General features: G+C 48.5%; 1 protein-coding gene and 1 long non-coding RNA gene across 3 annotated transcripts in view; both read right to left on the bottom strand.

Annotated features, from left to right (window-relative positions):
* Nucleotides 1-18,403, bottom strand: part of LOC105277430 — a 52,101-nt gene extending 33,698 nt beyond the window's left edge. Inside the window, exon 1 of the long non-coding RNA XR_893613.3 lies at nt 11,643-18,403. This is a non-coding gene — a long non-coding RNA (uncharacterized LOC105277430). The remainder of the gene's footprint in view (nt 1-11,642) is intronic.
* The window catches only part of LOC105277431, an 86,995-nt gene that overhangs the window by 56,491 nt on the left and 6,707 nt on the right, over nt 1-23,797 (bottom strand). For both annotated transcript variants that reach the window (XM_020031011.2, XM_026968240.1), the window contains one exon: nt 23,642-23,732. In XM_020031011.2, coding sequence (XP_019886570.2) covers nt 23,642-23,732 — 91 coding nt within the window. The remainder of the gene's footprint in view (nt 1-23,641; nt 23,733-23,797) is intronic.

Genomic DNA, 23,797 nt, shown 5'->3' with positions numbered 1-23,797 from the left:
ACTTCAAAGTCACAAAATCATATCTCGTTAAAATTTCACGCGACAAAGATTATACATTACCATTTTACTTCCCTTTAAAGAGAACAGGAACGAGAAGCGCGAAAGAGAAAAGGGAAGCCAATACATCGAAAACATTGATAAATTAATTTCGAAGGGATCTCGAACGTGCTCCTCCCCTTGTTTGGCAAGAACGTCCTCCTGATTTATGCCCCCGACGTCGCCGACCTCTGACCCACGAGGGGTATCTCCGGTCGGCCTAGAGGAGGCTCGCAGTGAGGAGGGACAGCTCTCTCCCTCAAGTGGGCGTCCCGAAAGCGACGAGAAAGAAAGTGCCGTGTGCCGGAGCACTTCATCCCCTCTACCCAACATTGCCCATGCCTGGCGTATTGATCGAAATCGAAAGGGGAGAGTTCTCGATGTGTGCGGGGTTGGGTCATACCTAATTCATAGTCCCCGGGTTCTTCCGACCCCTCGCGGCGATTATTTCACCGCGGATGGGGGATCGAACACGGTGGTTATAGAGGTGGAGTAACGGCGGGAGGACAACGGGAACGACATACACGTACGCACGCTCTCCAGCTCCGTTCCGGAAATCGATGTCTCGTCCACGAACGTCGCGATCCAAACAGATCGTATCGACGCCCGTCGATGCAAGTTCGACCACGTACGACCCGTGGCATTTTTCCGTGACGACCCCGTTCGTTACCTGTTATGGTACAGGAACGACGCACAGCGGAACTAACGAGATAACAATCCCGAACTCCATCTCCCGCTTTCTAAAAATTGCGATTGGTTATTCAGATTTTCAATTATTTTTCGCGATTGTTCTTGTCGACGCTGTATAAATATGTGTTTAAGATATTGCAAGAACGTGACCAAAATAGCTGATGACGTAAATAATTCGAGCGAAAATTATACTTCGCGCCGTTATTATGAAAAATACTGCGAGAATCTGATGATAAAAGAACAGCATTATTGAGAACAGGAAGGCTGTGTTAAACCACACGTCTTAATCTTGAGCTGGAAACGTGCCGCGGTGAGAAAAACCAGTCAGTGGTCCCGAGTTGGGGGCACTGATTGAAGGAAGCGCGACTTCCGCTTTGCGAGTGACACGCGATACGCGACACGCTTCTCTCACGAGTGCGACTATCGATATACCCACTTAATGAACAAATAAAGCGGTCACAGAGTAAAGAGGGAAAAAGAGAGAGACGCGGAGAGCAGAAATGTCTCAGGGGACGCAGTGCTTAATGTACCGTCAATTTATAGCGATTTAACCTCTCCTCTGCCCATGGTTTCCGTAACCTTGGCAATTTACGACTTCGCGCCACTATCGATTACTCGGTAAAACTCGCACCTGATCCCACCGGAGTCGCAGTTTAACGACGACGATATATATCCGCCTCGTGTTCCTCGCCTGACTTTCATTTAACCGATTTCGTTAAGCCGATTTGAGAGAAATCGAAGACCACTTCTTCAACTCGCATCACCCACATGAGCGTCCATCCCGATGACGCCTGCGACGTGAATCGTGGCCGCAAACTACTCGAATGAGCTAACGTGAGCTTGGAGTAGCATTACGTAAAGCGTGCCGCGACTCGCAAAGTCGTATAATTTCTTTTCGTGCACAATATTAGCAGTGTTCAACGGCATTAGCATATATCCAATTAAGTCGTAAGATTGCACCGGCGATTGCTGTTGTATGGCAAACGCGAATGTCAAACGTAACGAATATATTAACATTTGGTCGACTGATGTAATGCGAAATCACGCGAATACCGTTCTCGCTGGCGAGAAAGAATAACTCGTACGAATTGTTTTCGACAGATTCTAATAAAAATTCTGCCTCAAATATTAATTGGTAATATATTGATGCACACTTTATCTCAGCACTCTATTTCTCCGATATGTTTGCATGTATCGAGATAGAGTAAGTCTCCTCGCCATCGAGGAAAAGTGTTGACTTGGATGCTGATCGTGCAGGAGCGAATGTATCCCACGCGATTTATCTCTTATTAGTTTTATTCATTTCTTAATACACGACTTGGCACTCTCGCGAGTGGTATCATGGGGTATCTCGGGGCGCGCGGCCGCTCGAAAGTAATATCCGCAGCTTTACGGTGCGTGTCTCTGTGTTTTCCGTGAAACTCGGCGTTATCTCTCGACAGGCGCCGCGACGCCGCCCGCATCGCGCGCATAAATAACATCGTCGAGAGACGTTAATAATCGGAAGTCACAAGTTTTACGCCCTCAAGAAGGCGGCGTACGCCATAAGGCGCGCGTTTTGGCGATAAAACACAACCCGTACCCTCGCTGGAGCGCCTACAGGACTCGAGGGGTCGCCGACACACGTGTGAGTTATGTAACGGAAAATATCCCGCGAGCTTCTGCCCGCGCTTCCGTCTTGCAGCGAGCAGTCTGTTAATTCGCGCGAGATGCAACTTATCAATTTAAGATCAGATCTATATCAAGGACTTATCGGGGCACTGTTCTTTTTTCTAAGCACCGATGGCGATTTCTTTATGTACCACGTGCCCTCATTATTATGTACCATAAAAGAGGCCCGAACAAGACTCGAAAGAAAAAAAATGGAAGAGGGAAAAGCAAAAAAGAGAGGCGTCACTCGCTTTGAGCAGCGTCGCATTTTTCCCTTTTTTAGGGAAAAAGAAAATGGAAGAGGTCGAAGCGCAGGCGACTCTCGAGCGTGTTCGAACCCTCGGAACCGTCGAAGCAGTCAAAGGACAGAGAGGCGACAGGTACACGCGCGCGTGCGCGCCCGATGATGGAGGGTGGCGACGAGTGCATTTTGTCACGCGAGAAACGGGTATACGCAACATCCGCCACGGCAGGAATAAAAGGACGGGAGTTCTCGTCGCGCCTCTCCTCCGTCCGTCACTCGACGCTCCCGTCGAAGGTCGGTTTGTGTGAACGTGCCTTTATAATCTATAAAGCGGCGCGGTGTTAAGTCGGGGCGAGGGGAAGGAAAAAAAGAAAGAGAGAGAAAGAGAGACAGAGAAGAAAATTTACTACAGCCTTGAAGTCGAGCCCTTGCGGACACGCAACGATGATACGTATGCATATGCAAATAATTTGCAAATAAGCAAATAATAAGAGTTAACACACGTTAAAAGAAAAAAAAACATTATGAGGAAGAAATGTGAAATGAGGGAAACGATATAAATAGGTATGAGAGAATAAAGAAACACGTAAAAATAAACGATGAACGTTCGGCGCGAGTCGCAGACGGGGGACTGCGGAATCCCACAGATTACGTGCAATCAATAAAAACGATTTTTTATTTAGGATGTGCGAGAGGCAAGGTGGAGGAAGAAAGAGAGGCAGGCGACTCGAACGTAAAAGGGGGCAGAGGAAGCGGAGGGGGCGAGCGAGTCGACAGATGCTGAATGGTGCTTGTAAATACCGTGAACGCCGAGACACAAAGGGTGCGCGAAAGCGGAGCGGGGCGCGCGGCCAGGGCGGGAAGGGCAACGGGGAGGATAGGGGGTGATGTACCGCGGTCGGTTCATCGTGTGCCGAGGGGCCAGAAGGATAGCGCGAGCGAGCGCGGCGTACCCTCCAGGAAAAGGAGGACCGGAAAGAGGTCGGGGTAGGCACAAAGGGTTGTTTTAACAGCCTTTTGTCGAGTGTGGCGCAGCAGGAAGAAGAAAAAGCAACGCCGCCGGTTCGCAATTATTTAGCGGACTTGCGGAGGACGAAAGCGAGAGAAAGAGAGTCGGCCCGGCGGGGCAGGACGAAGAGAAGGACAACGACAACGACGACGAGGAGGAGGAAACGAGTAAAACTGAAGGGTAACGGAGAAAACAGAAGAGGAAGGGAGCGGTTTTCTACGAGAGTCGGACAGCAGGTAGAAGGATCAAAATAAGCGTAAATAAATGGACGCGCCGCGAAACTGACCACGAGGGCAGGGGACCGGGGAGGGTGCGCGAACGAGATCGTAAGACGAGGAGCGGCGAAGGGGAAAAAGGAACAGTTACGCGAATTCAGCGTGAGGCTAAAGGAACGGGAACGAGCGAGGAGGATGAGAGGGAGGGAGAACGAGCGGGAGAATCACGCGCGAGATCCAGAAGAGAGGAGGTAATGGACTTTATCAAGCCGCTAGGTGGTCGACCTTCCGTTTTTTTTCTCTCTCCGTTCCTCCTCTTCTACCTCTTCCGACCTCTCTACCCCGCTGGGGTCCTCCGCTCCCGCCGTCCGCCCTCTCGCAGTCCCTCCTTAATTGTCTTCCACTCATTTTTACGCCCGTTCCACTTCGTTACGGTCCGAGTGCCGAGCAGGCCTTGCGAGACATTTGCGGTGCCGCACGGGTGGGCCGGATAAAAAGCCGGGAGGGACGGAAAGGAAAAAAGAAAAGGAAGGGGAAAGGGAGCGGAAGAGTACCTGCGTTCGCGCCGGTACCCTTGTCGAACGCGTCGCTTCCGAGGGCAATTTCACGGTGCGCAAAGAGAGCCAGTGCAGCTTGTAATGTGTCAAAGTCGCGAACATTGTGTGCCCATCATGTGATTTACGAAAAGGATCGTACGCGCGTGTGCGATCAAAGATTGAAATAAATACTGCAGTAGAAGATAATCATGACACATAAAGCACTGGTGTCGAGATATCGTTTTCGATCACGAAGGAGACTACAAAGGAACAGGCAACATTAAAATATTTCGCAAGCTAAAAGAAAAATTAATTATTCATTTGTCTTCAATCATCTGTGACAAATTGACAAAAAAACTTACATTTTACAAAATACTTGAAGAGAACATTTGAATAGCTAACATTTGAACGTCGATACTGTACTTCGATACGACGTTGAAAAACTCGTGTGCTGGGTATCACTTAGCGTAGCGACGAGTGAATTCGTGCGCGTGCAGACGAGAGGACACGAGAATTAGCCGAGTTAGACGCTGTTAGTCGACCACCCGGATCGGCGATCCCGTAATGGAACTGGATTTAACCCCGGGGCCTGTCAGTGGGGCTTCGCTCTCTGAGCCGCGCGAGAGACTCCCGCGCGGCCGATCCCGCGGCAGAGCAAGAGAAGAGACTCGTGCATCAGTAAATAAGTTAACGCATGAGCAGGGCCCCGTGTGTCGGTCTGCTGATGGTTCTCAGGACGGATTAACCCACGAGAAGCGCCTTAATCCAGGACGAAAGTTATTTCGCTTTCTATCTCGTAGCCGAACTATTACTCGCGCGAGCGGGCAAGCGGGCAAAGTTAACGCGGTCATTTTTTTAGGAAGAGGAAAAAAAAGAAAGGGATGGAAAAAAGGAATAAAATAAAACGATCTACGGATAAGAGATAATCTCCTCCCTCGATTTGCGCTTCTGGTGTCATTGTCGTGGCTTCGTCGTTGCGTAAAGTTTACGAGGCCACAGAGACGGTCACTTAAATGATGATCGAGGAGCAACGGTTAATGGCAGTCTTTTATGCATTATTAATAACGAGGCGGGAAGGCAATCCGTTTACCACGCACGTCGATTACGTACATCGGCGGTCATGCGAATTCATGCTGGCTAGATATCATCATGAAGAACGAATTGCAGGTTTTTATCGCGCGCGATTTAAGACCACGTCCGCATCGGCGAGCAATAAAAGAGATGAGCCGTGACCCGAGCAAAGCACACACACGCATGCACGCACGCACGCAAACGGTCGCGTAAATATCAGCTAAATTAGCTGGCCGATAATCAATACGGGTCACTTAACGACAAGGCTGTCCTGCGTGCGAGCAGGCGTGAGGATTGAACGCACGTCTAGTTGCGTGACGCGGCTAAACAGGATGACGGTTTGTAGAGCGGACTTTACGCAGGCTTGCCGTCTGCGGGTGGGCTGTATGTATCTCCAAACAATTACGCGATGTTAATGAGAGGATCGATTACGGTTGCGTTTGCCGAATCGGAAGTGTTGGCGCTCTGCCGATGCGAGACCATGAGCGATCAAATTACGTCATCGCCATGTGCACATCGCACCCAACACTGAAAGCAGTTCGTCCGAGCGAATGAGAGAGAATCAATCCGTTTAATAGACTATTAATAGACTGGTAATCCAGTGCAAGAGAAGCGAAGAAAAGTATCTGCTAGAGAGGTATATGTACGTCGTGGTTCTGCGTATCGCGTGCTGGCAGTTCCACGCAGTCTAGACGCGTAAAACGTCCGACTTTTATACGCGCTGCGCGCGGTGTATCGCGAGAAAATAAACGTGCATGCCCGCGATCGCGGAAAATCGCGAACGTGATGCAATCTTAAGCCGAAAAAATAATGTGGAAAGAGGAAAAAAGAGGCAGAAAAACAAGTGCCCAAACGGTCGATCGCGGTAATTGCGCTGAATCAACATCCGCCGTTAATCGCGTATCGAGTACGGAATTACTTTTGTTAATCTAACCAGAACGAAGCATCGCGCCTGCACAGAATCCGAGATAATCCCGCGATAGCCGGATCATAATCCGCCGCATTTCCCCCCCCCCCTTCCGCGGCCTTCGCTTTGACGACCGTGCGCAGGTGTCACGTGGAAAAAAAGCAGGTTCGCTGAAAATCCCAACCATATTGATAGATAATTAATTTTTCGCGCGGTGAGGAGAGGAGAAGGGGAGAGTGGCTAGTGTCACTCGAACGTCCGCTCCGTTTTATCGATGGTGAACGGCCGTTAAATAACGGGGTGTCGGCCGGAAGAGAGGAGATTTTGAAGACTCATCATTTCCCAGCGTCGATCGGAAATCTCAGCGCGTGCTGATTGATAGTTAATTTCTCGCGCGTAGCTCGGACGGTGAGAAAAATGGCGATGTCACTCGGAGGATGTCCGCACGTCGTTCCATCGTGGCCGCGGCGGGTGGATAACGGAGAAACCGACCGAGAATTGTTGGAAGGGAAAGGGCGCGAGGGAGGACGCCAGGAGAAGGGACGTTTATTATTGCCACGGGGACAACGTCCGCAGCGTTCTGCGCGGTGAAGTGATTTACGGCGCGAGCGACGGGCCGTTTGGCCGGCAAGAAACGATGTCGTTTGCCGTGCAAACTGGACGATCATCGAGGAAGATATAAATCGCGGATAAAGTGGAGTTAACTTTTTTCCGGCAGGGTGATTTCGATCGGCGTGTCCCCGCGCGCCGACGATTACGAGGCTCGCAATCGCGCGAGCGGATCTCGTGACTCCGATACGAGTGACGCTGACGGCAAAGCCAATAGAAATATCAATAGAATAACGAGCACGATACGCATGCAGGGGAGTTGCGCGAACAAGCACAGACATCGACGTCTTGCATAAACGTGCGTGGGAAGAATGTTATCGGGGCGACGTTAAATAGATGCAACCCTCAATGCCAGCTATTTCAAGTATTTAGTGCTATACGAGTATGCGATAATATATGAGCGATTACGACGATATCGAGGGTAGCAAATTTAATGCGGCGCGACACGTATCATGCAAACGAAGAAAACAAACGTACGTCAAACGCACGTAATCTAGGATTAAGCTTTTTACACTTTTGCCGGCATGAAGCAGGTGATATCATCGGGGAAGCAAATCTGCTAAAATATCGAAATAAAAAAAGTACACGTTCGACCACTTAACTTCTGGGATCACGCGTCTGGACTCTGCATCGAAAATAATTTCGTCTGGTTTTTTGCCGCTGATAACTCGGTCCCGGGATTCGGGATTAGGAGTCGGGCGATAACATCGCGCTGTTTAAAGTCCCCGCAACGAGGAGATTCAAATGCTCAAAGACGATACGCGACGCCGAAACGTCGCCGCGCGATCTTTAATAAACAGCCGGTTCGTCTTTATCTGCGTTCCGCGATATCGAAATGAGGATTAGGGAGCGAGAGAAAGAGAGGGAGAAAAAGTCGATAGAACGCGAGTGAATAAACGCAGGCAGGCACTCACGCACGCACGCACGCACGATTGCGGCGCGGCCTGCGCGAGTCGATACGCCGAAATAGCTAACTTGCAGTGCCAATATTTACCCCGAGCGTCCGATAAAAAAGTCGCACCCGCGCAATTAATGATGTTATGCCACGTTAATAAAGGTTAGCGCGCAACCGATCCCCTTCGGCGTGCGAAGGGGGACAGCGGAGTAAGGGGTTGGAGGGTTGAAAATTGTGAGCGCCGAGTATCGCCCAGCTATCCTCGATACCGTCGCTTTTAATTTCCCCGTGCCGCGATATAAGCACCGAGCAGTTAATTCGCACGTTTTTCCCGAAACGAGCCATCGACCCACGGATCGATACGCCGATCGCGCGAGCGTACGTGCGACGAGAAAAAAAAGACAACTATAGCAGCGAATGTTCCGTTCCGAGTGATTGCACGCTATCGGCGGCAGCCGCTTTGCGGATTCTCTTTTTTTCCCCTCGGCTCGGTAAAGAACTGTTTGCCTACCACTTGCGATTTTTTGCTGCCATATGAGATCAGCTGGGCGCATCTCGGAACAATCAGAACAGAAATTGTTACTATTATTATTGTTGGAGAGAGAGCATTTCTTGAATTTTTTATACTAAATGCATTTAAAAGACTTTTTCATTATTTGAGAAAACACGAAAGTGTATTTTCATTGTTTTTTAACATGTTGCAACGTAAAGTCAATTGCTTTTTATAGCAAGAAACATCGAAGGTAAAATAACTTTTGATATTTTTCGATAGTTGTATAAATAAAATATAAATAAAACGAATTTTGACTATATCTATATATCTTGTAACTATTCTCAGTTTGACGGTTTACACACTGACCTCTTGGTGTTTATTAGCTCGCTCCGTATTCTAATCATTACACATTCGATCTATCCTACTTTGTCTTCATGTGTCATCGTTATTTAAAGATTTTATTGGTATCGCGAATCTAACCAGTTTCACATGTTTGATTGTACCATAACGCAATTCAGAATAATCTCTTCGATCTTGGACTGCGTGCTTCAAATCATTAAAGCAATGAGTTTACATTTTACAAGCACTCGTTTTTGTTGGCGAGAAAGTAATCGTTCCCATTTTTGTTTCATTACTTGAGAATGCACAAATGGTTTAGACATTAAATGTAACTTAACTAGTATATCGCTTATCTAAATTTTAATTTATTTCATCCTCGGCACTTAATGTTTTTGGAGGATCTATCGCGATATTTCAAATTCAATTCGTCACATTAGAAACACTTGCGTACCTCGACTCTTTGATGGACACATCATGCATACATGGCCGTTTCGCCCGCAACTGTAACAACGTTTCTCAACATACGGCACTTCCCTGTAAAATCTGGGGTTGCTATCATCGGTTCTCACGCCAGGATTTGAATTCAGAGACCTCTCCAAAATCGCGATTCCCTTGAACGCTTCAAACAGAGACGAGCTTGTATCAAATCCTTCCATTCTCGTCTGATTCCTTACATAGACAAGGTTCCAACGTTCTGTTGATTAATAGCAGACTACTTCATCTTCTACGGAAAGCAGAGTCACCAAAGTCATCTTTTTATCAAGATAATGGCGGAATACTTCACTCTTCCTTCATATTTGCTCTTGAAATAATTTTCTTGTAACAATTATTTCATCATCTACCATTCCATGTTGCTAATCTTGAAAAGTTCAACCTTCGTTCTTACTGCATTCTGGCTTATCGATCGCAACAAGTTTTTCAGCTCGGACACTGTAAAGTCGCCAGCTCGTGACATCACGGCACTCATTCGTGTCTTACATTTGTACACAGCAATTCATCTTCGCACTGTCATCAACAACCGTCATACCAGTTCTCGAAGAGTAAACAACAGTTAAAAAATTGCATATCGTGTTGCACATCCGAAACCTATTCATGAGCCTCGTACAAAGTTGCCTACTCGACGTGCGAGCGTTGACTGAATGATTTATATAGTTCCCCGCATCGTTGCTCAGCTTAGCTGAAAGCTCACTCTGTACTCTGTTCTCAATCTTATCAATATATATAATCACAGTATTAATAATGCATAATTTTTTTGCGGCTGGATAACTGACATCACCCAACGTTTGAAGCCGGAGGAAACGAGACATCGCGTGTTCGGATACATTTTCTCCCGTTCGCGAGCCATAGTACGATGACGAAGGTTGTTCCACATCCAAGATATTGAAATTATACGCACAGCGAATAATACACGTCTGCGGAGGGGGGAAGCGCGGCGAGGCGGTTGAGGAAATTGCCAGCACGGACAGCGCGGCTTTGCGGCGAGTAAAGTTAAGTTTGCGCGCTCGTTTCCTTACGCCACGATGCACCTCCTCCTACCCCACTTCCGTGCCACCCCCGTCACCACTGTCCCCCGCATCGTGGAAAAACACACCGCGCGGAGGACGAATCCTGGAAACTGCAGCGAACCGCAATTTCTTGTCGCGTGAGCGCACGTAGGTGAGGCAGGAGTTAATTTAATCGAGCACATTTTTTCCCGATGCGCCCGAGGTATGCAAGTGCCACTTACGACAACCGCAATTAAATAGCGGCACGAAATTCGCCAGCGGTACGCCGCGAATGAAAGCGACGCCTGGATACGCGTTTATTCGCGCTATGCACCGCCTCGTACGTGAAGCGAAACGCGCGCAAAGGAATACCAGGCAATTCTGAAACAACGCGTCGCGGAAGGGCCTGCGGGCGAGAGAAATAATCGCGCCGGGATCGATGACATAATTTACCTCTACCTTGCGCATGCGATCATCTCACCGTAACCAGCAGTCATCATATGCGATTCCTTCTTTTTTCCTGCGAGACGCCGGGAAATTGAAAAGTCGCACGTAAAATGTCCCGGCTTTGAGAGAACTTTGACGGCAACGGCTTTGAGCTGTTGCCGAGTTTTCGGAAACGGATCAGGGAGCGAAACTTGAAGTGAAGGATGCAACCTTGTTATACGCTCCGGTGAACATCCCGTATGCAGACTTCGCGGCTACGAAGAGGGACGGAATGTTTTCTAGTGCTAGGAATATTTTATCCCAGCGTTATTCCGCCCGGTCGTATCTCGCTGCCGCACACGATTCCGAAATCTCCCACACGAGAGACACGAGCAGCGTTCGAGATACGCGATCGAAATACAACTCGAGCACCGATTCGCGCATCCGAGCCTCTAATCGCGTATTCTCGCTGCGCGGATACATCGTCGCGCGCGATGCGCTGCACGCGCGACACGATCCCGACCATCACGCGCGCATTAAACGTGCGTCGCGTGTTAACGGGTGTCGCCTGAATGGCGTTCGTCGCCGACCGCGCTCGCTGCACCCGAGGCTTTCACGGCTCCCGACGTAATTCTTCGCGCGTTCGCGCGCTCCTGAATCAGAAGCGATGGGAAAGTACGGCCGACATTCAGAAAATATTCAAGAGTTGCTCGGCCTTTCCATTCCCGACACTAGAGACTTTTAATATCTTATAACTGAATATTTAATTATTAAGTTGCTTCTCTTAGATAAGAATTTTCAAATATTGATTACCCGAGTATCATCCTAATGGATACTTAGCGGCATTGAATTAATATCATTATTAATTAACGCTGGCTCGAGTACTCTCTCTCTTCAACAACCCCAATTTCCCTTCCGGTATTAAGTGTCAAGAATCGCCACGGTGAAAAACGGGCTCGCAGTTTTAAATATTAATGCTCGCACACAGCTGCATGCGAAAGGGGAAAGGACTGATAGCATCGCACGTTCGTGAAGTACCTGGATAGTAGTAGGGGTGTCCAGCGTGCGAGGGGTGCACAAGCGGATGTGGCGCCCGGAAGTCCATTCTGGCGGCTGGTCCCTCGCAGAGCGGTGCTGCACGACGAGCTTACGCGTATCTTTCACCACGCTGACACGAGGAATTCGCGGTTATGCCGCGGTTGCGACGGCGCGACGATGCCGACGAGTTTGTCCCTTCGCGAGCCGAAGAAGCATCTTTCGTCGGCTCGAACGCGCGCTCGAGCGTGCTCGTCTCCCTCGCGGTCGATTCCGCGATCGACGCACACACGCACGTAGGCACACACACGCACGCACGCACTCACGCACACTTCCTTTCGACACCTAAATCCAGGTGAGGCTAGGTCCGACGACGGAGGTGGATTCTCTCACCATCCGTCCGCTCGCTTATCGTACGTTCGAATCCCGCAGCGACATTTCCATGCGATCGCACTCACTGTTCCGTCAGCGCCGGCAGATTATATTCGCTTCGAACGATCCTTTCCGAGCCCGATAGCGATCGGTGGCGAGTATCACCGCTCGACGCGCATCCTCGCGGGTGTGCTCCGATTCCCGGCTCGCTTCACTCTCTTCGCTTTTTTTCTCTTTCTCTTGTCCACGCGTGATTTATGGCCTCTGATTCGCGGGCGCTCGTTCTGCCATATATACGCATAAAAGCGCGCGCGCGCGGACGTGCCGGTGCTCGCAAACGTGCGTCCTCAGGGTCCGCCCGCTGAAACGAGCGTGTTGACGCGAAGAGAGCCGCCCGCTGATGATGACGGCGACAAGAGGGGGCACCCGTCGTCCACTTTCCGACCTTGCGACGCGGTGACGCTCACACCGAGAGAGACGCGCGACTGTTCTCGCCGTTGCGAACGTGAGCGACTCCCCACACGAGACTACCGAGCCGGAATCGGCCGACGAGACGCGGCGATTGGTGGGAAGCGTGTCGGGATCGTGTATGCGCGCCTACGTTCAGGCGAGTGAGTGAGAGAGAGAGAAAGAGAACGGGATGCGAGAGAGCGACGCGGCACACGGGCCGCGCACTAATCACCACTTAATTGACCGAGACCGACGCGGCAGGTCGTGCCATTAAGGCTAATTGACCGAACGCTTCGGCGGCGCCGCCAACGGACCGACGAGAATGTATCTTCACGCGCGCGTATCTCTCGCCGTGGCGGAGAGGGCACGCGCGAAATAGATGAGAACACACGCGCGCGCGGGTGAGTTCCTGACGCTGCACGGTGCGAAGGGAGAGAAAGAGAGAGAGAGAGAGAGGGTACTCTTTTGAAACGCTCTCCTTCGTGCGGCGCGTGCGCCCCGTTTGCACGTAGACCGCCTGGCCCGCCTACGCGGCGCGTGAGAGAAAATCCATCATTAACCGCGAAAGACGCGCGATCTGGTCCTGCCGTGGTGCGTCCTGCTGCCGTTACTGGCTACCACCGCACACATGCGCACCGTTCACACTCTGGTCCGTGTCTCGTCCGTTCGTTCACGTGGCGTACGAATGTAACGACCACCACGCGCTACACCGACGGCGGCTGGCACTGCACTGAAGAGCCGAGCGGCGGCGGCGGCGGGTCCGTCGCCGCCGACCGCTTCGTCCGTTTTCGTGCGTTCCCCTCCGCACTCGGTGCGCGCTTCGGCCAAGATCGAATTGCCGGTGGTGGAGGAGAGGGGGATCTGTCTCCCTCTCGCTCTTTTTGTCTCCCCTATCATTCTTACTCTCTCAGATGCACACTTTTTCTTTCTTTCTCTTTTGCTCACTCATCTTCTGTCTCTGTTTACGCGCTCACTCGCGCGCGCGCGGACGATACGACGGCTCGCTTTCGGCGAGAGCGACGAGCCGTCACGCGTTATTACATGCATCTTTGCGAATCACACCGCGGTGCAACAGCGACGACTTTCTCGATCCCCGTTCATCATTCTCTCTCGGGTCACATAACGCCTGGGATGCATCGAGTCTCGTGTGTACTTCTCTTTCTTTCGTCTCAAAGGGAGAATTCCAATCAGGCTTGATGTTAAACGCGGGAATTTCACATTATCTCGCACAGTCTACATAAAACAATTTTAATTTACAAATGATACTTGCTTTTCTTTTTTTAAATATATTTTTATCGTTATTTGTGCATCGGCGCACTACAGACTACAAATTATGTAATTTACACGTATCCTAATAATCTAAGCATCATAAAGCAATACTTATTGAAATATCTGTGCCGAAATCAATGCGTTTCGTCTAATAATAAAAGTATGTTTCAGGAGCACGTAGGCATGCAACGATCGCTACATGACGAATGAATAAATGATTCCCGACATGTTAACCTACGTGTTCCAAGAACCCACGTCAGTTCTTGCTTTCTTGTAATAAAACCCTGCACCAATAACGACTTTCGTGTCGCAGCAGCATACCACGTTGTCCCTTTGGCAGCATCTTTACAACCATCGGTACTATAGACAAATACGAGGAACCGGTGCAAAACAAAATGCGTCGTGCAGAAAGCTAGATAAAAGAGGTATAACCGTGACGGAACAATTCATCCCCTAGCGTTCATCGTTAAGGGGTTCTAGTTACAGATACACGATCCCTGGGTGCCACCCACGTCACAAGAGAAACGCAACTTTACCTACACAGAAAGAGATACCCCGAAATCCGGAGAGCTAAACGTTTCTCACGAAACGCCCGCCAGGAAAAGAGACCCAGCATTCATCCTGGGGCTCCGAGAAGAGGAGCTTATATCCCCCGTCCGATGTCCCGCTCCTTCTTTCGTCCTTTTCGTCTTACGCAACCAGCCTCGAGCTAAACGCCAGAGACTAGGCGAGGAACGGTTCTTCGTCGTTTCTTTTTCTCTCGCTCTTTCTTACTACTTTTCTCTTTCTGTTCCTCTTTATCTCTCCTCGTTCCTCACTCGCCTTCCGTCTCGCTCGCTCGCTCTTTCGGGCCATCTGGCGCTGAAGCGGCACGCGCTGTTCAACCAGCACAAGTCGCTCTCTCCCCCCGACCCTCTTGCATTTCATCCCTCTCTCTCTTTTACCACTCAACCACCGCAATCGTTCTCTCCGTCACATCCACCCCTCGCATGAGCCTCCCTCCACCGAGGTCTGAAATCCAACCACTCTGCACACCGTCGAAGTTCCGCTCGCGCCACCGACGCCGCCGTCGCTACCCCCTTTCGACCCCTCGCCGTCACCGCCACCGCCGCCGTCGCCGCCACTGCCACTTCACCCGGAAACCCGAACGTTAGGGGGATCGAAACGATGTAAACGCGTTAGGCGGGTCGAGAGAGCGGGCGGGTGGATGGCGCGAGGATGGCGAACGAGGAGGGCCGGAAGCCTGACGTAGATGGAACGATTACGAAGTCGGCGGCTTCCTAAATAATTCGCACGCTTCCGAGCGCGTCGTCGCTTTGACACGCGCGCGGATCTGTGCCGTCTATATCCGTCGTAGCCGGTTACGAGTAATTTGAATTCCGCCAAGCGAGACAACTCGGCGAACTCGGCCAACGACACCCGCGATTCAGCAGCGCACCCCATTATCCGTTAACTCTTTGATGCGCGCGTCGAGATCTATATCGTCTGCCGTCAGCGTAATCTCCTTGTCGCACACGTACGCGCCTTACGCGGAGGAGTTATCGAAATTAACTCTCAAGTTTGCCTACCGCGTCCTGCATTTCCCAGATTACGCTCCGGTCCATTAAGCAGGGGTGCAAATGCTACGTGAAGATGCTCAGGAAAAATTATTTGAACGTGCGTGCTTACGATCGGACTTTAACATTTCTGACACGAATCTCTTGCTGGATCGTACTGCGGCTATGAATTGCAGATGTACTAGATCAGCTTCACGTGCAAGACACTTTCGCGAAACTGCTTCGATCTCGCTGCAAGTTTTAATCGGTACGGTAAATATCGCGATTCCATTGCGGAACATCGGCGATTCATTTTCTCACAAAATATTTACGATTTCTCTCGGCGTAACCATTGCGATTTCATTACGAGGTCAAGGCTGCTCGGATGAAGGTAATTCAGTTGCTCGTAAAGTGCGGTTTTAACGGACGTCGCTCGATACGGAGATTAGCGTCCCTCTCTCTCCTTCTTTCCCCGCTGTACGTCATACGGTGCTCAATGACCGCGATGAAAGTTGCACAAGTCAGAAACTGTCAGTAAAGTGACCAATCCGTTCGACGAAGAATGAACAAGTACTTGACTAATAAGCTCGTGTTTACAATGATCTTGTAAAATGCTGTATATTATTAATAAAAATTTCAACCAGAAAACGTTCGAGCGAACGTTTACGTAAATTCTGAATCACAGCCGAAAGACGCGTGATCTGCAGAGCTATAAAATAAAAATTGTGTCACATATATATTTCTTTTTTTATTAATACTGTTCAAGAGAATCGGGTGACGTGTACCGCGCTATCATTATTTATGGGACACGTTGGTGCGTTTACGAGGTGGTGCATCGTGGACTATCTTATCCGCGTAATTTACCGCGGCTATTAACCGCGGAACAATTACCGCCACCGATCTGTTTCCGGCCCCAAGGCCGAAATTACCGATGCGCTAATTCTTGTAAACGGGTAATTAACTTCGCGTCGCGGCGTTCTGCCTACCACCGACAAAATGCGCTCCGGCAATAACACCCGCACAACGTATTCGCGTATCGGCGGTGTGCAATTAATTCCCTCTTTTGCGAGGAATATACTCGCGGCAAATTGTAACGGCAATCCAATAAACTGATGTGGCCATTAAAGTTGATCGTTAAGCCGATAACAACGCATCGCACTCTTTCAAAGTGGCTACACGTGCGTGTGCGTGTTTGTATGTCTATATGTATGCGAGCGCGTTAGATTAAAAGCAGCCCCGGGTGATCATACGGGTACGTAATGTAAGCCTCAATTTTCATTTACGATGGAAATCATTTTTCCATCGCGCGATAGCAACAAGTAAAAGGGTCGGAATGCTGCTCATTGTAGTGGATATTCTGCAGCGGCGCGTAATACAATAGCGAATGCATTCTACCACAGTCGTACACAGAAAAGTGCATTGAAATTGAAATTATGTCAGTGGAAAATCTATTGATGTGTCGTGCAAAGCAACTCGTAAATTAGCGTCGTGCTGAAACATCGGGTTGAAACGTGAGATATTCCGAATCAATTTCGCTATCTCCGTACCGTTCGCAAATGTCACCGAAATGTGCACGCGCTTTGTGCATTCGCGAATGCTTACTGCATTAATTGCTTCGTAGTGAGTCGCGTAATTAACTATTAACGCACACGCCATAACCGCGTCCATACAGTCGTCCGGTATCGATTCACTGACATTACGCTCGAGCCAAACACACAAACACGTACATACCACACACAAAAGAGAGGGAATAATTAAAAAGGTCTTTTTCCTCGCCAGCAAACGTATTTATCTTGCAATGTCGCAACATAAAATAATCACCGTGAACGCAGAAAGAAGCTAGAGAACTATCGATCGCAGCATTCGTCCGTAGTATTCTGTACTCTAGGCGCAACAAGTCTCCGTCAAAGCCTCGAAAAATTCTACGTGTTGCTAAGACGTCAATTCATACGACTACACCGATAATTTCATTTGCATTGATATTATTTTTAATCGCTACGTAAATATCGTTGTATAAGCAACTCGCCGATAATTATATGATCAAACGAACACAAAATGAGACAGCGTATCACATGTTACTAGCATTATTCTTCTTCGAAAGATTATTTCTCGCAATTCAACGGCAATTCAGAGTCGGCAGCGTGTCTCTCATTAGCGATGGATAGGTGATTGATAGCCTTGGATATCTTGGAACTTCAAAAGACCATTGCGATCTTGACGAAGATCTCTTTGTTCTTAGATATGAAGGGCAACATCGTGATTCTTCTCAGCAGACTCAATATTAGATCTTCTATGATCTCTATGTAATCAGTCAAGTCCTCGATTAAACAATCATACTCTACATCAGCCGTCGATGGTAGCAGAAGTTCCTCGTTTGGCTGCGCGTACAAATCCGCGGATGGCGGAAGCGGAATTGCCTCGTCGAGAGCCATGGAGCGATTCTTCGAGCAGGTTACATCGTCATCCGCGACGGGCAATTTGTTATGAGTGCAACTCGCGTGAAACGGCCTCTCGCAAGGAGCAACACAGAGCTGAATGCTGGTGGCGGTGGCAGCAGCTGTCGGATTAACTTGCACAAGTGTTTCGCAGACGCGAGGACGATGTTCCATATTTGATGATCAATTAGCCTGCAAGTCAGCGTAGGTCCGTGTACCACGTTCGCACACGATGACGAATGTCTCCGATATGTTTGTCACTAGTCCGCCGCAATATTGCGAGAGCACGCGATACGCTTGGTGCACTGCGCGTTTAACGGCGCGGATGCAAGCCTCGCAAAACTGTGTGGATAGCGGGCGATATATTTATGGCTTCCTCGGAAGCTTCCGACGCAGAAGAGTCGGATTACGTGATATTCGCGATGGAGCGTCGATGTGTTTGACAGACGCGAGCCAGGAATAATCGGACAACGCACGTCTGTCATGAGTACGATCTGGAGACAGACTGATAGTCTGAAATTGTGGAAAGAGACAAAATGCAGGAAAGGTGTGGCTTAGAATGCACACTTTGGACTTTGTTGTTTCGTTGTTGAAGCCAGCTAGGATAATATTTAATTGAACAAGTTTATAAGATTTATGCAACAAGCAAAAAACAGGAGCTTTAACCATGCATGCTTGCATCGTGTCTACTGGAATTAGTGTTTCTTACTTGTTTCGGTTGCATCAGCGGTGTTTTCTGAGAACCTTGACAGCGATACCTTTCCACGCATAACTAATAACTTTGCAGAGCTCTGACATTTTACTCGACTCAACGAGATGTTTTAACAATCTTAAAGAGAATCTCAATATTTAAAACATTACAGTAAAACAAAAATCAAGGAAATCAAACATATCGTTCGAGAACCCAAGTTCTAATCTAAATCTACGTGTAATTCAGAAATCGCGTCGTTGGGATCTTGCGAGACAGTAATCGATGATCGACGGAAGTTTCTCTCCGGAAGCTGTCAAAGTTCTCGGAATCTTCGATATCCCTGAGCCTGAATGGTTTCTATCCCGAGCATCGCGCAACGCGGCACCTCGCAGGGATCAACGATCGAGTAGAAAGTGCTTCTCCGCACCGCTCGGGACCATATCACCAGCCACCCCGGCAGAAAGCGGGGACTGGGGAGGGTAACGCGCCCTTATAGGGCCCCGTGCGACACCACAAGAGCGGTGAGTTAGGCTTACGCGAGGCAGACAGCCCAACAGCCGACTGTCTGTCGGGCAAAATCAATACGTGGCGGCGACAGGGCAACTTCCCCTCGTCCCTTCCTTCCACCCCAGACTAACCCGACTATCCTCTTCCACCCTCCATCCTCCACGCCTCGGTCGACCCTCTTCTGCTCCCTCGTATGCTCTTTCGGGGTGCCGTTCACTTTTTCTCTCGCGAACGAACAAACGCACGCGCTCTCGCCCCGTGCCCTCACCACCCCCTTGTCGATTCTCCATTCACGACTATCTCCACCCTCTCCCCCTTTCGTCGATGATAGCGCGTCGACTCTAGGGGTTAATAAGCTGTATTATTTTTATCGCGCACGAACGAGAGTGACTTTGCATACGAAGTGTCCCGAGCAATTCGCTCGAACGCTCGCTCGTCCTCGCGTGATCGAAAAAATTGCAGCCACACCCCGACTATTATTTTCCTCAAAATTTTTATTTTTTCAAAAAAAGGCCTAAAATAGGAAATATAGTAAAATACTATATTTCCAATTTATTTCTAAATTCTTAATGTATTGATTACTCGAATATATTGACTAATAAAGTGAATAATTGCCTTGTGTAACTCCACGCGAGCAATTGGGAAGCCAAACATCGATAACTGGAGGAAACGTCGTTTCGTGGCAAGAATCGTGACGAGTGGTCTCTAGACTCGGGTAGACGGATCGAAACAAAAGAAGGAACGAAGACTTGCGAGAAAGCAGAAAGCAGAAAGAGGGAGCTAACCGGAAGGAAGGTTTGTTCGCGGTGAAACGAGCCATGGAGCGGCCCGCCTGCATTATCGAGCTTCCACTTGGCACAGCAGTCGGCGGCGGTTAATTATTAACATACGCCGGGGGCATTCTCCGTCAAGAGAGCGCGTTGAGAGAAACACCTTGCTACACGAATTCGCGGCGTTCGCTTGCGAGATGTCTAAACGCAGGTATCGCACCGTGGATACCCGATTAAACCTCGCTCGCGCAACCGCGACATTGCACGGTTTGAATTTAACCCTCTCAACACTCCGAAACAATACGCTCTCAGGACGTTTGACGTTTCACCGGTAATCCACGCTCTTAGTGTCAATTATCGCGCCGCGAAATTCACGTAGCGCAACTGTTCCTGTCAAAAATTATAACCATTTTTCTAGAAAAATGTCAAATCACATATCAACTCCTCCATATTTCTGAATTTCCATATTCAATACTTCAGTAAAGAAAATTTCAAGATAATATCGTATTAGAAAAAGAACTGTTTAGAATTAATTAGAAAGCTTGTTACGTGTCTAGTCTATTTCAGTGATCAAGCGACATACGCGACAGTAGTCCGCAAAGTAACGCTGCAGAGAGGAGAGGGCTACGGGGTCGATCGGGTCGCGCCTTGGCACCGATTCCGCGGGACGGCGAATGGGTACACCGTTCAGCGTAATCGAGCCTATTGGCCGTGTGCCTGACTAGAGCAGCAGCTACGAGCTCGGTGTCGGTTGGTTGTCGAGGAAGGATAAGGAAGGCGTGAGAGAGACGCGTCGCCGATATCCTGACGTTGATATCGATTCCCATAGGAGAACGACAGCGAGCAGCGCAGACACACGCCTCGGCGAGCGAGGCTCTCCCGCTGATTGCTCTCCGCAAGTAAGAGAGACCACGAAGAGGGTCGCGAACGGACTCACAGAGTGTACGTAGACGGGGTGAGAGAGAGCTGACGTCTCGGCCCTGCACGTTTATCGTGAAGAGGGTCGATAGGCGGCATCAGCGAGTGAGGACAACGAGCCGAGAAGGAGAAACGTAGATGAGGGGAGTGGCGGGCGTGTTGACGAGGAACGACGGGGCCGGCTCCCTAATTCGAATTTAGGTGTTGGGCGGGTTGGCAAGTGGGCGCAATGCGGTGTCACGCTGCGGGCGTTTGCTCTTTCTCCTTTCAGCCTCTCCTGGCCCGCCGCCACCCCGTCGCAGCCACCCGCCATTCCGCCACCCTTCCTTCTCGCGCTTCCTCGCTCGCAACGCGCCTTCATACTCTTCGATTTCTCCCTGGCGCTTCAACCCTCTTTTGCTCCAGCCACGGGCGCAAGCTCCTCCACCCGCTAAGCCATCCGCTAAGTCCTACCTGACACCTCTCGAGAACTACCCCCGTTACTACCTAAGCTAGATCGACCGACCTTAATCGACCCCCTGATCTGAACAATCGTATTATACCTACCTGCGCGAACTACTTTCCTCTTTTCTTCGAAAAGGAAGAACGAGAGAGAATGAGGAAGAGAAAGAGAGACACGAAGAGAATGCTCGAGTGATACTCGAAGTTATCAATGACTTTTGCGTTTTCTTTTTCTGCATAACGACAATTTATCGTCACGAAACCGCATTCTTATCGAGGACTGAATTTTAATAGAAGATTGGTTCCTGTTTCTACTAACTGCGTCCATCATTCAAAGGCGCATACAAGTTTAAAGTATGTCGCGTTATAAACGGTTAAGAAGGACGCTATTTCGTGTAAGCTATCATTTTCGGCGATACGCACAGGAAATTATAGGCATTAAAGACATGATGACACATATGCATTTAACAGCGTCGGCTGTGTCGTTTGATTATACACAGTGACTCGATGCAAAAGTTTCATGGAATGGAAGTCTGAAATGAGGAAATCAGCTGCGCTTTCGAGAATGATTTCCAATAAACGGATATTACGATCACGATAAATATGCAAATGCGCGAATTTGCCCAGAATATCGCGCTGAATTTTCAGGAGAGATTTCAAAAATTCTTTTCTGAAGAGATATCGGCATCGAATTGATTAAAGAATTTATAGGTAAAAGCGCAAGAGTGCTAAAACATCCTGTACAGGAAGGTCATTCGGTTAACACATTTTTTACAGGCTTGTCTTAGCCGGATTAAAAAGGCGACTTCAACGGCCTGCTCGAGTGCAAGTTTACGACTCCTAAATGGCAGGTTTGCACGGTGGTCTCACGCGTCCAACGACGTAAACTCGAAGAGACGCGCCTTCCTGGGCGCTATAGCGGCATGCAGGCAGCCGGTAAGTCAGAACGAAAAAGGAAAAGAGCGAGGCGAAAGTGTTACGGAGTAACAGCAACAAAGCCGCAAGGGAACCTTTTGCGCGAGAGAGCTTTTCTCGGGCGAGCGCGCACGGTGCCAGCGAATAAAAATGCAACAAGATGTACCGCCACAATATTCTCGCGTTGCTCTAATTTCTACGTTTTACCGCTCCTACTTAATTAAGTAATTATTCAGTGCGGACGCGTGAAGTAATTATTACTTAAATGTGATGTAATCTGTTATACCATTTTATAACAGATGCGGGATAAGAAACGTTGACAGATTTAATTACCGAGTGCGTGCGCGAGATATATACGCAAGACCGAGGGGCGATAAGACATTTCGCCAAGGAAGATGTTTTTCCACTCGTCGTAACTCTAGACGCTGAAGAACATTCCGCAGAAGAAAAAAGAAAAAGAAACGACAACCGAGGGAGAGAGAAAAAGGGAGAGAGGGAAGAAACGTGGTGAAAAAAAGCAGCGGAAACTCGCTCGAACGCAAAACCATCAGAAAGCCCAGCTTCTGGATAGCTCTCCACCGTCAGTCTCCTTTTGTCTGACGGATTTTTAAGAGCACCACTCACGTCCCGTCCACTCACCCTTCATCTCGCTCGCCTTCCATCATATCCCACCGGGTCTTTGTACAAATATGTGCGTACATGTACATCATATATAGTACATAAATATATATATATACATATATATATATTTATATTTATTTTTCTTTTATCACATTTTACATGCCGGTCTTTACATGCATGCAAAAATCAAAAGATATCTTTGGCATTGATCGATATGATATTTAGTTTATTAACTAAATTTTGACTGCAGAAATGGCATTAATGAATAAAAACTCACACAAAAAGCACGACTGCTATCGATGAATTACTTCGATCCGGCAATTATCCGCATGCAATTGCAATTTTCACAGGATGTTAAAGATTAAAAAGATCGATACGGCAAACTCGCGAGATATTATTTAGTTATTATGAGGGAAAGTTCCCGGTGGAAAAGAGATAGATATCCAACTAAAATCTTAAAGTTGCGTATCTATATCTTCAAGTGAAAAATATTTCACACAGTATAAATATCAAGAAATCATTTTAATAAATCTGATGTCAATATTTAAAGAAATTTTTCACGGTATTTAAATCCCTGCTGTACGTTAGAACATTCGCAGTTTCGTTAGAACAATTTAAGCAAAATATACGGATAAAAAACGATTAGAACAGAAAGTTTAAAGTTGGCTTAGCCGTTCCGCGCGACTTCGCAACAGAATCGTCTTAATTTAAAGAGTACGGATTAGATAAAAGTCAACTCGGTATTATCTAAGTAAGGAAAGTACTTCAGCTACGCCGAGCCGAGAAAACACTTTCCGAGAGTTCTTCTTGTTGATCCGTTAATTAAGAAGTACTGGATGGGTGCATTACCGTGCAGCGAGACGAGAAAAGTTTAAAACTTGCCGAGTTTACTTTATAAAAATGCTTCAAGCGTAAAAACGCCTTATCCGGACCGCGCGAAGTAGTGGTGATAATTCTCACTCCGTTTTTCACTTCCGACTGAATGTCGAAAAACGTCGGAAAACAGTTTTGTACATTACATTCGTACACGAAACTCACTGCACAATAAGCACATTTTGCACACTCAATTATCACTTACCTTGTTCCTTCTCCGGAATTTTTGCAGGTGCCTTCTTATCGGGTGCCTTTGGTGAGCAGTTCTTTCGCGCCGGCCTTAATGTTGGTGGTACCTGTGAGAGATAAGAACAGATATGACTACAATAATCCCAATTCTATGTGTGTGTGTATATATATG

This window comes from Ooceraea biroi, chromosome 3 (genome assembly GCF_003672135.1).
Source record: "Ooceraea biroi isolate clonal line C1 chromosome 3, Obir_v5.4, whole genome shotgun sequence".
In the NCBI taxonomy this organism is placed as follows: Eukaryota; Metazoa; Arthropoda; class Insecta; order Hymenoptera; family Formicidae; genus Ooceraea; species Ooceraea biroi.
Note: the sequence above shows the minus strand (reverse complement) of the source record. Positions and strands in the feature narration are given on the sequence as shown.